At 42.3% G+C, this 17041-nt stretch overlaps 1 protein-coding gene and 1 long non-coding RNA gene across 2 annotated transcripts in view; both read left to right on the top strand.

Moving 5' to 3' along the window:
• Window positions 1–549: 549 nt before the first annotated feature.
• Window positions 550–17041, top strand: part of LOC101352763 (glucosaminyl (N-acetyl) transferase 2 (I blood group)) — a 51677-nt gene continuing 35185 nt past the window's right edge. The window contains exon 1 of the mRNA XM_004390465.2: window positions 550–2429. Within this exon, the coding sequence (XP_004390522.1) occupies window positions 1505–2429 (925 nt within the window). The 5' untranslated portion in view covers window positions 550–1504. The remainder of the gene's footprint in view (window positions 2430–17041) is intronic.
• Window positions 9180–11569, top strand: LOC111819205 (uncharacterized). The gene is made up of 2 exons (XR_002822961.1): window positions 9180–10234; window positions 10663–11569. It is a non-coding gene; the product is annotated as an uncharacterized LOC111819205 (long non-coding RNA).

Here is a 17041-nt window from a genome sequence, read left to right as displayed (position 1 = left end):
ATTGCCCTGTTGGGTCCAGCCAGGAAGGATGACTGAGCGACAATGGGAAGGAGCAGGGAACAGACCCACTCTGGCACACCTTGTGTGGCTGCTGCCCTCGATCTCTGGGTTGGACTTTCCCCCAGAAGTCTCCTTCCCACCCGTCTCAATCGCCAAGTCACTCCTGTTGAGAGCTGGAGGCGCCTGGTACAGGTGCGCTGTGAGAACCCTTCAGTGATGTGACCAGACCTGCTGGGCTCCTCCTGGCTCCCCTGAACTGCACTGACTGATCCTTCCAGGAATTCTGCAGCAGCCCTGAAGCTTTTGTTCTTTCTCCCGAGTACGGAAGCGGGGGAGGGGGCCGGGTGGGGAGGAGAATGAAAATTCTTAGCGTTCTGTGAAATGACTTGTAATGCCTTCAAACCTGAAGATGTCAGAGAATGCATATCAGGCTTTTAAAGCGGTCCCGTGGCTTGTCACTCACATGCTGGAGATAATACATTGTCAACAGCTCATGTTATCTGAGCCTCGCGGCGTGAAATGGGAACCAGCCTCGCCTCTCCGGGAACCATGACTATCACATTTCTCTCCTGCGCGCACACGAAAGTGTGTTTATTCTATTACATGTCAGCAACACGACCGTCGAATGTTCAAAAGCACTCCCAGGCTCTTTTCTGTCCCCTCCCATGCTCAAAAGGGTGTCATTTTTAGTAGCCTCTTCCCACAGCCTGCACATAAGTATATAGGCTATGCAACGCCACCGGAATCTGTCTGATTTGATCCTGCAAACCCCTACCTCACCAACAAAGATGTTTTTGGCCTCTGATAATCTATTTAGGCGGCTTGCAAGTGCATTTCTTCCTTCCCTGCGTCAGTACGTGACCAGAAGATAGAGATACGCTGAAACAAAATAAGAGGTGGCAGTGAAACAGGAAAAGAAAGAGACCCGGGAGCAGATGTTCTTGGCTGTGGTTTCCAAAGACGGTTAGGAGGTTACGGCGTTCACCAGAAACAGAACGACTAGGTCTGCAACGCTGCGTGCAGGCGAGAAGCGCAAGCGGAGACAGGAGATGGGTTTGGTTTACACCTTTGCGACCCGGCAGAGGTGAAGCAAGAGGAAGTCCGCTCCAGTGAAGAGACTTTCCATAATCCATAACGTAATCTTTTCAGATCAGCCAATGGTATTTCGTATGCAAACGAGGAGGCCGGCCCAAGGGCTGGGCCGCGGGGCAGAGCCGGGCAGGACTGCTGCTCAACCCGCAGCCGGGATTCTGCACCGAGAAGCCCCAGATCAGGGCGTGTTAGCGAAGCATCGCTCTTCCAGCCCGCGCCCAAAAGGATGGACGAGACCCTGAAGCCGAGAGTAAATGAGGACTGAAGGAGGCGGAAAGAGCCAGCCGTCTAGAAGCTGTCAGAATTCAAGACTGGCGGGAGAAATACATTCGACCTCTCACACTTGTGGCTTAAGGGACTCATTATTTCTCAATCCCCAAAGAGAGATTTCGTCCCCAAGGAAGTGAAAAGAATGAACTTTTGGAGGTATTCCCTTTTTGCCTTTACAGTGTTCAGCGTGGTAGTTTTTGTGATAGTGTACAATAGCCGATTAAGCCTGCCAAAAAGTTACGAGCAGCTGAATATTTCCGGTGAAAGGTATTTTAGAATACAAGCCTGTGATTCCATCTCAGAAGAGAGGTCCACCTTTTTGTGGGAAAAGCCATTAGTATCACCGTTGGGAAGTGTCCCTTGCGAGGACTACCTGACCCAGAGCCACTATATCACAAGTTCCCTGTCCGAAGAAGAGGCCGCGTTCCCCTTGGCATATGTCATGGTTATCCATAAGGACTTTGACACTTTCGAGAGGCTCTTCAGGGCTGTCTATATGCCCCAGAATGTCTACTGCGTGCATGTGGATGAGAAAGCCCCAGCAACGTATAAGGAATCTGTGGGGCAATTACTGAGTTGCTTCCAAAATGCTTTTATTGCTTCAAAGATTGAGCCTGTGGTTTATGCAGGAATATCCAGGCTCCAGGCTGACCTGAACTGCATGAGAGACCTGGTGGCCTCCAAGGTTCCCTGGAAGTACATGATCAACACCTGTGGGCAAGATTTCCCCCTGAAAACCAACAAGGAGATAGTTCAGTATCTGAAAGGGTTTAAAGGGAAAAATATTACCCCAGGAGTGCTGCCTCCTGAACATGCAATTAAGCGGACCAAATACGTCCACCGAGAACATATAGGCAAATACGGTTCTTTTGTACAGAACACTAATATTTTGAAAACCTCACCCCCACATCAGATGACTATCTACTTTGGCACTGCCTACGTAGCCCTTACCAGGGAGTTTGTTAATTTTGTCTTTCATGACAAACGGGCCATTGATCTACTACAGTGGTCTAAAGATACCTATAGTCCCGATGAACATTTCTGGGTAACACTCAACAGGATTCCAGGTAAGTACCCATTTCCGTCCTCATTTCTTCTTCTCAGTAGAGATTGAGTTTGCTGGCATTCTGTTCCTCGGGAGAATGGAGGCATTTGAAATCATTTGAAAAAAAAATTTTTTTAATGCTTAGAAAATCATAAGCTTGGTTGTTGTTTTTTAGCGATGTTTAGTGCCAGCTCTGTTGTCTGTGAATCTGAGATACAGTGATCTAAGGAGTTCGCAGAGCCACAGTAGCCGTGGCAAGACCACCTTTGCTTGTGAACCATGTAGGTACCGTGTTTCAGCTTAGTCTTTTGAGGGATCGCTTTTCGTAGTTTTTAATAAGCACAGCTGGAACGTAATGAGACCGAGGTTTTCAATAAGCCTTCTAGAAAGAGCAGTGTCTCTTTCAGAGGCTTGTTAGGCACTATTTTGTTGATGCTGTCATTGCTCAAAGTTCATGGAGCTGTTGTGGTGGGAGGTGGGGCACATGGGAGGCTGTTTTTAGAATCTTTGAAACCTCTTTGGGTGTTGACAGATTCTCACTGGCTTAAATGTCTTTAGTCTAAAATCTGAACAAGTATTCAGGTCTCCTCAACTTGGTTCAACAAGTCTAATCTGGTATTTTATTACTTAGAGGAGTGGGTAACAATGAGTTGAAATATATATATTTAATATTTATATATTTTTTATATATATAAAGAGATTCTAGCTGGAGTTGATCCAAAGGGAATTCTCAATCTTTAAATCACAAATTTTTATTAGAAATTCCAGTTTGCACACTCTTGTTTTTATATACTTTGAAGTCTTTTCAGTTGTTTATGATAATTTAGAAAGGGGTCCAAGGTGTGCCAGGCACCTGAAGGCAGAATAAAGCCCTCAACTCCGTCTTTGATTCAGGACTTCAGAATTTCCCAGACAGGGAATACCTATGTGACCTGTGACACCTTTTCCTGGTGATGGTGTCCCCATACACGTTTCCACTATTGTGCCAGCATGGTTGGGTGTGATGGCCCCGTTTGGGAGTGCTTCTTACCTGCCTGCTCTACTTGAAATAACTCCCTGCTCCGAAGTGTAGTATCAGTGACACATTTGAGTGCTGTTTGAAGCTACCTTCACATCTGAAAGTTGACTTACAGCAGTAAGTCATATTTAAAACCAAAAAAACCAAACCAGTTGCTGTTGAGTTGATTCTGATTCTGTGCTCCGTAGGGTTTTTAATGGCTGATTTTTCAGAAGTAGATCGCCAGGCCTTTCTTCTGAGGTGACTCTGAGTGGATTCGAACCACCAACCTTTTGGTTAGCAGCCGAGCACATTAACTGTTTGTACCACCCGGGGACATTGTCAGGTACAGATGATGAAACTGAGGCTTATACATTGATGGTCACACAGCTTGTCCAAGGCAAAGCTGGCATCTGAAGCTAGATTTGTGTGACCCAAAGTTTGAGCTACTTCTCTTGCACCAGGAAAAGACGGAATAATCATTTCTTCCATTTGAGTTGGAAAGAAGGTCAACAGGGATATAGCAAGAGAGAGAGAAGGAGAGGAAGAGAATGAGCTTGCTGAGCTTAGCGGGGCCGCTGTGCTAGCTAGAGTCAGGATGAGGCGACCTTGCTGGAGTCAGCCCCACCACCCAGCTCAGGCTTCTGTGCCAGTTCCACAGTCTCCCTCCTCGAAGAGGCTTTAGTCTGGCTCGCCCATCTCGGGCCAGAGGAAATGGGAAGTGTGCAGTTAAAGTTCTCAGGGAAGGCTGGGGAAGAAGCAAACAGGTAGAGATGCTGAACCTAATTGCTGTTAGGGTCCTAAGGACTTTGTCTCCACACAGAATAGAAAAGACATTTTTTGAAAAAGAATACTCTGATGTTTAGGTTTTCAACAATCAACAAATATTTATGAACGCCCCATTGCACTAAGTACTATTCTGTGTACAAACATGCCTTCATGGTATTTAAGTTTCAGGATGCAAATGGTTGAGTATTAAGTTTTGGTGATTGTTTAGAAGGAGTATATTGGGCTAATTTTTCCCCATCCTAATTCCTCAAAAAATTATTTCTCCGAAAAACCCCTCCATGAAATATCCCTCCCTATTTTGAAATTATTTTTAAGTTATTTTTTAAATAGGAAACATATTCCCATGATTCAAAAATTTTAAAGTATGCAAAATTATTAAAGTCTTCCTCACAACTCTGTTCCCCAGTTCTTTTCTCTGTCAGCAACCAATGTTATTGTTTCCTTATATATCCTTCCAAGGAGTCCCTGGGTGGTGTAAATAGTTAATGTGCTTGGCTGCTAACTCAAAGACTAGAGGTTCAAGTCCACCCAGAGGCACCTTGGAAGAAAGGCCTAGTGATCTACTTCTAAAACATCAGCCATTGAAAACCCTACAGAGCACCATCCTGTCCTCCTCAGGTCCAGTCCCCTCCTATTCAACACTCCATTGCTGCTGTGTGTCATCGAGTCAATTCTGACTCAAAGTGACCCTATAGGACAGAGTAGAGCTGCCCCAAAGGGTTTCCTAGGCTATAATCTTTACGGGAGCAGATTGTTAAGTCTTTTCTTCCACGCAGTGGCTGGTGGGTTCCAACCTTCAACCTTTCGGTTGGCAGCAGAGCACTTAACCATTGTGCCACCAGGGCTCCTATTCAGCACTCTAAAAAAAAAAAACCAAACCAGTCTCGTCGCCGTGGAGTCGATAGTGACCCTTTAGGACAAAGTAGAACTGCCCCTGCAGTTTTCAAAGAGTGGTTGGTTGATTCGAACTGCTGACCTTTTGGTTAGCAGCCTAGCTCTTAACCGCTGTGCCACCAGAGCTCCATTCACACTCTGTATAGCTTTAAATCAGGCACAGTGATAGGCGGTAGTGGGGAATAGAGAGAGGCATGCAAAAATGAATGTCACATTTCCTACCCTTAAGGGGCTCAAACACAAAAAGGAAGAGGAGAGAAGATATTTACATAATAGTTAATCCTAATTCAATACTGTGGCAGTGGCACTGGGCATTGGAGGAGAACCCAGAGTTGGAGCACCTAATTATCTGGAAAGGGGTTATCAGAGAAGGCTTCCAGAGGGGTGACATCCCAGGTATGAGCAGGAGTTAGTTAGCTAGAGAGTGTAGAAAGGAGATCCCCAAGTGGCTATCATTGAAAAGAAAAAAATTAGGTGAAAATTGAGGAAGTGTCTAGGGAAATTCAAGCAGTTGGTGGGACATAAGTCTGCAACATTGAGTAAAACAGGAATGAGTGTAGAGAAGCAGACAGAGGTCAGAGGTCAGGTCACAGAGGGCCATGCAGGCAACCTGAAGAACTTAAACCTGACCCTCAAGATAATGAGAAGTCACTACATGGGAACAGCAGGCTATGTACCTTCCCATCTACTAGCCTATCTGAAAGTCACGTATTTTGTTTCTCACTTAGACAATACGGCGCATCAAATCATTTTCCCTTGTCTTTTTCTGTGTATTTTTGTGGTGAACTTAAAAAAAACTCCTATGTAATGTTTTCCACACATGATGTGTAATTTTATTATCTAGCAAAGAAAGACTTCTAAAAAAAAAGTTAATGTTTGATAAAGTAAGACTGGTCATAATGCTGCTTAATAAGATACTGCTGGAAAGACATGACCACCAGTTGCCGCCTGGTTGACTCTGACTCCTGGTGACCCTGGTGGCACAATGGTTAAGTGCTCTGCTGCCAACCGAAATGTCGAAGGTTGGAACCCACCAGCCACTGCGTGGAAGAAAAGACTTGACAATCTGCTCCCGTAAAGATTACAGCCTAGGAAACCCTTTGGGGCAGCTCTACTCTTTCCTACAGGGTCACTTTGAGTCAGAATTGCCTCGATGACCCACAGCAGCAACGGAGTGTTGAATAGGAGTGGATTGGACCTGAGGAGGACAGGATGGTGCTGGATCATTATCAGAAGACGGGAGGAAAGAAAAAAAGTGGGAGGTGATTTTTGTTAGTAAAGATTAGAGAAACAATGGGTTGAGACATTGCTTGGAGGTATAATTCCACTACAGCCAGGACAACAGAATGCAATCAGTAAAGGGGAGGGAGGCCTTATAGGCTTAGCAAGCACCAGAGTTCCAGTTGGAATGTTAACGGGGTAGAGTCCTTCCTTAGAAAATCTGCTTCCCAGGCAGCCAACCTGGGCCCATCATGCCATTTGGGACACCCAATGCCAAGAGGAAGCCCTGGCAGCAGATGGGGATGCCTCCAGTTAGTTTCAGCCTTATTTGCACCTGGTTTGAGTTTCTCCCACAATTTGGCACCCATTCAAACCTGCTGTTAGTCCCATTCCTGGGCTTCTTGTAGTGGGCTGAGTCTGACTGAATGAGATCTCGAGTGCTCCTTAGTTTCTGGCTTGGAAAAAGAAAAAGAGAGAGAGACTATAAGAAAATGAAAGGCTAAGAAAAGACAACAATAGCAAGAAACTAAGAACACTTCTCCAGGTGTAGCCATCAACAAATGTACACACTGAGCTACTTGGAAGGTATGTGTTCTGGACAGAAAGGTTACTGGGACCTTAAAACTGGGTGTGGCTAGACCAGTCCCAGTCTTTTTCCAGGTATGCCTTGTGTTCTGGGCACATTGGCCTGAATTTAGAATTCAGTTTCTGGAACCACAAAGGACGTATTCAGTCATACCCATTGTACCTATGACCGAGATTTATAATCGTTGATAGACTGGCAGAATCCTGTTTTAGTGAACATGATTAGAGCATTGAGGTCTGCAGTAAGGATTCTTTCTGTGGCCAGAGGCCAACCCACAGGGCACTTGTCTGGTGGGTGTGGAGATAACAACTTTAGGTTGAAGGTGACATTCCATAAAGTAGATGTTTCCATGTGCTCGAGGCCATATAACAGAGTTTTCAAAATTATGCAGTTTTTTTTATAGGTAGATAATATTAAATACACATAGTGAATTCGGACATGATTTTCAAAATATTGTATTAGTGATTTGGGCCTGTTTGGCTGCTTTTATTTACCTCTTTGATAAAGAGTTCTAGGCTCTTCTCAGACCAGTAATTTGAGAAGGGTCAAAGAGCAAGATTGATCATCTACAACGCGTTCTGGTTTTGAGTCCCTAGACTGACCAGTCTGCATCAGGAGGGACTGAGCTCCTGGTAGAGAAACCTTAGACAGACTGTAGAGTAGTTTACATAATTAAATGACGCTGAAGGAATAGCCATTCCTAGAGTCTTTTATGATGCTTATTGCTGTTGGCTGTGCTGTAACATTTGAGGTCAACTTCCTCACTAGGGAATCTGAACTCAAACGTTTTTGCCCCCTGCCGCTGCAAATGGAGCCCTAGTGGCACAGGGGTTAAGAGCTAGGCTGCTTATCAAAAGGTCAACAGTTTAAATCCACCAGCCTCTCCTTGGAAACCCTATGGGACAGTTCTACTCTGTCCTATAGGGTCGCTATGAGTAGGAATCAACTCAGTGGCAAAGGGTTTTTTTTTTTTTGTTTACCCCTGAGAATGGATGCAATGCTGGAAGCACTCACTCATCTATGCCAAGAAATTTGGAAGACAGCTACCTCGCCAACCAACTGGAAGAGCTCCATATTTGTGCCCATTCCAAAGAAATATGATCAAACAGAATGCAAAAATTATCTAACAATATCACTAATATCACATGAAAGTAAAATTTTGCTGAAGATAATTCAAAAGTGATTGCAGCAGTACATCGACTGGGAACTGCCAGAAATTCAAGCCAGAATCAGAAAAGGACATGGAACGAGGGATATCATTGCTGATGTCAGAACAACCTTGGCTGAAAGCAGAGAATAACAGAAAGATGTTTACCTGTGTTTTATTGACTATACAAAGGCATTCAACTGTGTGGATCATAATGAATTATGGATAACATGGTGAAGAATGGGAATTCCAGAGCACTTAACTGTGCTCATGAGGAACCTGTACATAGACCAAGAGGCAGTCATTTGAACAGAACAAGGGGATACAGTGTGGTTTAAAGTCAGGAAAGGTGTGTGTCAGAGTTGTATCCTTTCACTATATTTATTCAATCTGTATGCTGAGCAAATAATCCGAGAAGCTGGACTGTATGCAGAGGAACACAGCATCAGGATGGAGGAAGACTCATTAACAATCTGCAGTAGGCAGATGACACAACCTTGCTTGCTGCAAGTGAAGAGGACTTAAAGCACTTACTGATGAAGATCAAAGTCTACAGCCTTCAGTATTGATTACACCTCAACATAAAGAACGCAAAAATCCTCCTAACTGGACCAATAAGCAACATCATGATAAACGGAGAAAAGATTAAAATTGTCAAAGATTTCATTTTGCTTGGATCCACAATCAATGCCCATGGAAGCAGCAGTCAAGAAACCAAACAACACAATGCAGTGGCCAAATCTGCTGCAAAAGACCTCTTTAAAGTGTTAAAAAGCAAAGATGTCACTTGTAGGACTAAGATGCGCCTAACCTAAGCCATATTATTTGTAATTGCCTCACATACATGCGAAAGCTGGACAATGAATAAGGACGACCAAAGAAGAATTGATGCCTTTGAATTATGGTGTTGGCGAAGAATATTGAATATACTATGGACTGCCAGAAGAATGAACAAATCTGTCTTGGAAGAAGTACAGCCAGAATACTCCTTAGAAGCAAGGATGCCGAGACTACGTCTCACATACTTTGGACATGTTATCAGGAGGGGCCAGTCCCTGGAGAAGGATATCATGCTTGGTAAAGTAGGGGGCCAGTGAAGAGGAAGACCCTCAATGAGATGGGTTGACACAGTGTCTACAACAGTGATCTCAAACATAGCAATTATTGTGAGGATTGCATAAGACTGGGTAGTGTTTCGTTCTGTTGTACATAGGGTCACTTTGAGTCAGAACCTCAACGACACCTAACAACCACAACAAACCCTGCAAACGAAATAATTGGGAAACGTTACTCTTAATTAGTTTTCAATTTCTAATCTCTACAATAGCATTATGCAAGAAAAATTGGATTAAAGCATATACAAATATGTAATGAAGTATAAATATAATTACTATTGATAAGGTCCACTACGCTGAATTTACATGAATTTAATTCCAGCAGACAGAATTAATACAGGTACCGCTTTAGAACTGGTAAAACAATTTTTCCAACTCCCATTCAACCTCCTATCAATGTCTACCAGTTCATGTAAAACAAGTCTTTTTTAGAAAGAGCAGTTGTCTTTTTTTTTAACAAAAACATAGTATTGAATTTCAATGTCTCTTTAAAAAACAGTAAAATAAGATGTTAATTGTGTATCAAAGCTGTACTATATAATCAATATGTATATTATCTATTTAACATAAATATCTCTACCCTATACATCACAAAAGAATCTTCCATCCCCCTTTGAGTCTACGTGATATTTTGAAAAGGGCTTTGGAGCCAGACAAACATGGTTTTAAGTGCTGGCTCCCAGTACTTGCTAACTATGTGATACTGGCCTTAGTTTCCTCATCTGTGATATGGGCTAATAAGTAGTACTTAGTCCACAGAAAAGTTATGAGTGTTAAATAAGAAAATGTTTACAGTGCAGTGGCCCGCAGACTTGAGCATGCCTCAGAATCACCTGGAAGACTTGATAAAACAGACCACTGGGTGTCACCCCCAGGGTTTCCGATTCAGCAGGTCTGGGTGGAGCAGGCCCGAGACTGTCTTTCTAACAAGTTCCCTTTGATGCTGATGCTTTGGGTCAGACCACCTTTTACAGACACTGGCATGTTGTAGATTTGTAACCAGTGTTGGTTCTGTTCATTTCTATCTAGAGACTCTTCCTTGACTGAGAAAAAAAAGAAGCTACCAGTGAAAAAGAAAGTGAGTTTATTTAAGAAAAAGCTTTATGTCCCTGTTGGCTCAGGTGTTGATTGCATATGGCAGACTTCGTGAAAGCAGTGCGCAAATGACCGATGTTTGGGAGATACTTAGTACTGAGAACATATCGCTGGATTTGGAGAGAGATAGACCTGATGATGAATTTTAGTTTTGACCTTATTAACTTTGTGACCTGGAGTAACCCGAACCTCAGATGCCTCATCTGTACAGTCATACTAATGATGACCGCTGAGGAAGGCTGTTTTGAGAATTAAATGCAAACATTGGTTTAAAGTGAAAAGTTAAATGTTTATCCGTTTATTAACACGAATACGTGTTAAGAAAACCTAAACATGCCCTAGTATTCCTATACTAATGAAATCCTCAGGGTGTTAAATGAAATCGATTTAAATCTCTTTTCATTACAAAAGGATGTCTACACCATGGCTCCCGAACTGTATAAAGCTAGATATAGCTATACCCAATGAAAAATAGGAGGAAATAAAGAAAAATGTAAGTCATTTAACATGTTGAAATAGATACTTATTCTTTATCATTTTGGTTTGTTATTTGTGTGATAATTTTTTTAAACTATTGAACACCCTCACTTAGTCCTCACAATAACACTGTCTTAGTTATCTAGTGCTGCTATAACAGAAATACCACAAATGGGTGACTTTAACAAACAGAAATTTATTTCTTACAGTTTAGGAGGCTAGAAGTCCAAATTCAGGGTGCTGGCTCTAGGGGAAGGCTTTCTTTCTCCGTCGGCTCTGGAGGAAGGTCACTGTCACTTTGAACTTCTGCTCCTGGGCTATCTTAATGTTGCTTGGCATCTGTTTCCCCATCTCTGCTTCTTTTTCTTGTTTAATGTCTTCTATATCTCGCTACAGATTGATTTAAGGCGCACCCTACACTCATCCTGTCTCCTTAACATAACAAAGAAAACCTATTCCCAAATGGGATTATAACCACAGGCATAGAAGTTAGTATTTACAACACATATTTTAGGGGAACACAGTCCAACCCTTAGCAAACACCTTGAAGTATATATTTTTCCATTAGAAGAGCATTTCCTTAAACACGTGAGGAACATGAATAGTGTCTTCAGTGCTCAATTTGTTTTTTTAAAGTTATTGTAAAATTTGCCATAGTAACCATTTTTTTAAGTCTAATATTTTATTGTGTTTTCAGTGGAGGTTTACACAGCTTCTTAGGTTCTCATTCAACAATTTCTACACCAATTGTTCAGTGACACTGGTTTACATTCTTCATAGTGTGTGAACATTCTTAGTATTCTGTTCTGGTGGTTTCATTTTCATTCATCTAGTTTCTCTGCCCACATTCTCATCTTTAAAGTAATTGTTGACCATTTGATCTCATGTAGATTATTTTTTAAAGGAGTACAGTACTCATGGGAGATAATCTTTATTTTGTGAGCTGTCTTAATTATCTAGCGCTGCTGTAACAGAAATACCACAAGTGGCTGGCTTTAACAAAGAGAAATTTATCCTCTCACAGTCTAGGAGGCTAGAAGTTCAAATTCAGGGAAGGCTTTCTCTCTCTGTCAGCTCTGGGAGAAGGTCTTTGTCATCAATCTTCCCCCATCAAGGAGCTTCTCAGCTCAGGAACCCTGGGTCCAAAGGACATGCTATTCTCCTGGCTCTTGTTTCTCAGTGGTAGGAGGTCCCCCTGTCTCTCTGCTCCCTTCTCTCTTTCATAGCTTAAAAAAGATTGACTTAAGACACAACCTAATCTTGTAGATTGAGTTCTGCCTCGTTAAAGTAACTGCCTCTAATTCTGCCTCATTAACATCATAGAGACAGGATTTACGACACATAGGAAAAGCAGGTCAGATGTCAAAATGGTGGATAGTCACGCAATACTGGGAATCATGGTCTAGCCAAGTTGCCATACATTTTTGGGGGACACAATTCAATCCCTAACAGGAGCCAATCTGTTATTTAGCTAAAAGGTGATCTACAGGGCTAGTTTTGGTTCAACGTTTAAAGAGTTATCTTAGGGCAATAGTCTCGGGGAGTCATCTGGTCTCAACCAGTCCAGTAAGTCTGTTTGTTTGTTTTAGTAATTTGAGGTTCTGTTCCGCATTTTTCTCCCATTCTGTCAGGATCCATCTATTGTGGCTGTGATCAGAATGGTCGGTAGTGGTAGCCAGGCACCATCTATTTCTTCTGGTCATCTTCACCATTTTTTAGTGTATAATTCAGTGACATTAATTAATTATATTCACAGTATTTGACAACCTTCACCATTATCTATTTGCAAATTTTTTTTAATCACCCCAGAAATTCAGTACCCACTCAACAGTAATTTCTCGTTGCCCCCTCTTCCCAGCCCCTGGTAACCACTAATCTACTTTCTGTCTCTATGAATTTGAGATATTGTACACATTTGGTATAAGTGGGTTCATACAATATTTGTCCTTTTGGGTCTGACTTATTTCACTTAGCATAATATTTTCAAGGTTCATCCATGTCATAACGTATCAGAACTTCATTTCTCTTTATGGCTGAATAATATTCCATAGTATGGATAGACCACAGTTTGTTTAATCCATTCATCTGTTGATGGACACATGAATTGTTTCTACCTTTTGGCTCTTGTAAATAATGCTGAAAGGAACATTAGCGTACACTGCTTTATTTTTAAGATCACATCACATGAAAGGAGAAGGAATTGGGTTTGATACGTGGGTTTATTTTCTTAAACCCTGCCATGTTCCAGAAACGAGTTAATATGGCTGTTTAGAACGTAATATAATTTCTCAAAAAAGGAAATCAACACAGTCAAAACTTGAAAGAAATGAGTTTCACAATCATTCTGTATAGGTTTTTGCCAGTCTAACCACATCCTTCCCATTTCAGGCATTCAGCCTCGTAAATGTTTAAAACAAACATTGTCCCTCCTTGTTAGTTACATGGAGATAATTCTTTAACTTTACTATGAAAATTTACAAGTACATACAACACTATGGAGAAATGGTACAATAATCCTTCTTGTGTCCATCAGCCAGTTTCAACAATCATCAACACATTACACAAATTCAAAGCAAGAAAACTTAAAACATATGACAAATCATTGAGATGACTCTGTAATTCTCACAAATGAGTTCCTTTCTCATTTCAAAAGAAATGCAAAATTCTGTTATTCCACCCTGAGTCTTTCTTCATATTCCATAATAACAATTCATTGAAAAGTGAAAATATTTTCATGCAACTTAAACTCTTAGGATATATTATACCAACCAGACTGGGTATTTTTCTTCTTTTAATTGACAAAGCCAAGTCTACAAGCACAAGCTCTTTAAGTATGAGGAACAACAAGAGAACTCTGCTTGTTAAGATCTCCATTCTCTTGACTTTTCTTTTCCTGTAAGGGAAGAGGGAACTGTGGTTCAGTGGTAGAATTCTCAGCTTCCCTGTGGGAGACCCGGGTTTGATTCCCGGCCAGTGCACCTCAAGCACAGTTACCACCCATCTGTCAGTGGAGGCTTGTGTGTTGCTATGATGCTGAACAGGTTTCAGTGAGCATCCAGACTAAGAAAGACTAGGAAGAAAGGCCTGATAATCTACTTATGAAAATCAGCCAATGAAAACCCTATGGATCACAATGGTCCTATCCAGTTGTACATGGGGTCACCATGAGGGTGGGGGCAACTCGATTGCAGTGAGCAACAACCGTTACCAAGAGTAGTGGATTGGTTAGTGGGATAGATTGGTGCAGTGTTTAGTGATACTCTTTTTCACTAGATGGAGAGGGACATCCCTCCATATTGAATATTCTGCTTCCTCTGTTAATTCAAAATAAGGACAAATTGACAGGCTTACTATTTTATGAGTCCAGTGTGTGTTTGAGCATAGAATTAACATGAAGATATTTCACCCTCTGCTATATCTGAATGTGTTTTCCATTACCACGTTATCATAGAGCCTGCTCTATTGGATTCCATCTTGTTAGGTGCAGTCGAGTTGATTCCAGCTCATAGCGATTGCATGCGACAGAATAGAACTGCCCCATAGGGTTTTCTTGGCTATAATCTTTACGGAAGGAAATCTCCAGGTCTTTCTCTTGTGGAGCTGCTGGGTGGGTTTGAACCGCCGACCTTTCTATTAGCAGCCAAGCACTTAACCATTTGCGCCACCTAGGAACCTAGTGTCACTAACTGTCAGTTTTCATTCCACCCAGTTGCTCTCACCAAGGAACAGCAGGGGCAAAGAACAATGCAAGCCTCCAAGATACAGTCTTCTGAGATTACTACAAAGAATCTGGAAGGTTTTCTAGAACTCAGCCAAATCAGCTTGAATCTCCTCCTCCCCTCCCCTTTACTAGTAGGGCTAATCCTGCACAGGGAGATGAGAGGAGTACAGTAACTGAGACTATTTCGTTGGTTAGTGGGATTCACCGTTCCGTGTGCAGTGCTTGTAGGTGCGTGGACTCATGTACTTAAATAGTAAGAATCACAGGTGGCCAACATCTTGCCAATATCTTGACTCTTGAGAAGAGGATATCTGCAGTTTCCAAATGACTGGAGTGTCCTATCTCTGCCCTAGTAAAATATTCTGTGTTGTTTCCACCAGAATGAGGGGGCACCTGAACCAGATTGAAACAAGGGGCCTGGTGAGGGGCAACTTGCCAACCTTCCTGGCACTTTCCATCCATTGTGTCCTTTGGGGCCTCGTTTACCTTTCAGAGCCCACCAGGTGGTCCACAAGGAAGGAGAACTATGGTGGAGTGAAAGGAGTATGGACACCCTCCCTCAAGGCAGAGGGTGGGGCACTCAAGTCATCGCTTTATCTAGCAGGTGATCTTGGGCAGGTCCCTTCTATGTGGAACCTTAGTTCCTGTCTTAGTCATTTAGTGCTGCTACAATAGAAATACCACAAGTGGATGGCTTTAACAGAGACAAATTTATTTATTCACAGTAAAGTAGGCTAAAAGTCCAAATTCAGGGCGTCAGCTCTAGGGGAAGGCTTTCTCTCTCTGTTGGCCTTCTCATCAATGTTTCCCCAGACTAGGAGCTTCTCTGCACAGGGACCCCAGGTCCAAAGGGCACCCTCTGCTCCTGGCACTGCTTTCTTGGTGGTATGAGGTCCCCCTGTCTCTCTGCTTGCTTCTCTCTTTTATAGCTCAAGAGATTGCCTCAAGACACAGTCCAATCTTGTAGATTGAGCCCTGCCTCACTAACTGCCAACCATCCTCCCTCATTAACATCATAGAGGCAGGATTTACAACCCATGAGAAAATCATGTCCCCGTCAAATTGATACACACATTTTTGGGGGGACATAATTCAATCCATGACAGTTCCTCAGCCAAGGAAGAGTGATAATACCGTGGTGGTGATGGGAGTCCCTGGGCGGTGTGCTCAGCGGCTGAACGAAAATTTAGAGGTTTGAGTCCACCAGAGGTGCCTCAGAAGAAAGGCCTGGTGATCTACTTCCAGAGATCAGCTTTGAAAATCCTATGGAGCACAGTTCTACTCTGACACACATGGTGTGGCCATGAGTCAGCATTGACTTGACAGCAACTGGTTAATGATTATGGAAGGGGGAAGTGTATTGTGAGAATTGAATGACATATGGTTAAGCACTGGACTGCTAACTTAAAGGTTAGAAATAAGGCCTGGCAATCTGCTTACAAAAAGTCACAGCCTTGACAGCCTATGGAGTGCAGTTCTATGCTGCACACTTGGGGTCGCCATGAGTCGGAATTGACTTGAGAGCAACTAACAACAGTAGCTCTAACGCCTCTAGCACAACTCCTGGCACACAGAGTAAGGAGCCTAGTAAACGTGGTTGCGGTGGTGGTGTCTTTAAGGGGGAGATACTGGAAGGAGTAGAAACTCAGAATGGCTACTTCAAAAATAACAAAGTGGTTTTGTGAAGTGGAAAGGAAGTTGTAGCGACTAACGAGTGCTAGGGACATTCTCATCATTTAAGATTAGAGAAACCCAGCCCAGGAAGGTGAAGTGATTTGTCCAGGTCGCATGATTTAGCAGCTGAACTGGGTCACACAGATGGGACTTCCAAGTCTTAATACAATAGTCTTTACATAATCAGTACTTCCGATAATTTCCCGTGAAATGCTGTAGATATTGGAGCAAAATAACAGTAACGGTATTTTGGTATTTATCTTGTAAAATGCTGAAAGATTGATTTTAATGATCGAACTCTAAAAAGTATCTAGAATTCATTTTAAAAAGATAGTGAAGTAAAATGCTTAATATTTTTCAAATGAAAAATTCTATAGGCTTACTACAAAATATATAGTTTTTAATTTGTCCATGTTTTCTAATTTATAGATGTTTCATGAAGGAGATCCATCTATTACACATTGTTGTTGAATTTGAAGCAGGCTCTTTTGTTAGATTTTTTAATTTATATACAGTAAAATTCACTTTGTTTGGTGTCCAGTTCCATGTGTTTTGACAAACACACAGAGTCATGCGTACACCACCGCAGTCGAGATAAAGAACTAATCCTGAGCTGTTGTCTTTCCTTGTGTTGTAATTGTTGCTAATGTCCATTGAGTCAGCTCTGACTTATGGCAACACCACGTACAACAGAACGAAACATTGCCCAGTCCTGCAGCATCTTCATGATCCTTGGTATGCTTGACCCCATGGTTGCAGCCACAGTGTATTTTGAGTGCCTTCTAACCTAGAGGCTTATCTTCCAGCACTATATGGGACAATAGTCTGTTGTGATTCATAGAGTTTTCATTGGCTGATTTTTTTTTTCCTTGTTTATGCTACTGTTAATTTTTTTTTTTTAATTGTACTTCAGGTGAA

The sequence above is a fragment of the Trichechus manatus genome, unplaced genomic scaffold (assembly GCF_000243295.1).
Source record: "Trichechus manatus latirostris isolate Lorelei unplaced genomic scaffold, TriManLat1.0 scaffold00301, whole genome shotgun sequence".
Taxonomy (NCBI): domain Eukaryota; kingdom Metazoa; phylum Chordata; class Mammalia; order Sirenia; family Trichechidae; genus Trichechus; species Trichechus manatus.
Note: the sequence above shows the minus strand (reverse complement) of the source record. Positions and strands in the feature narration are given on the sequence as shown.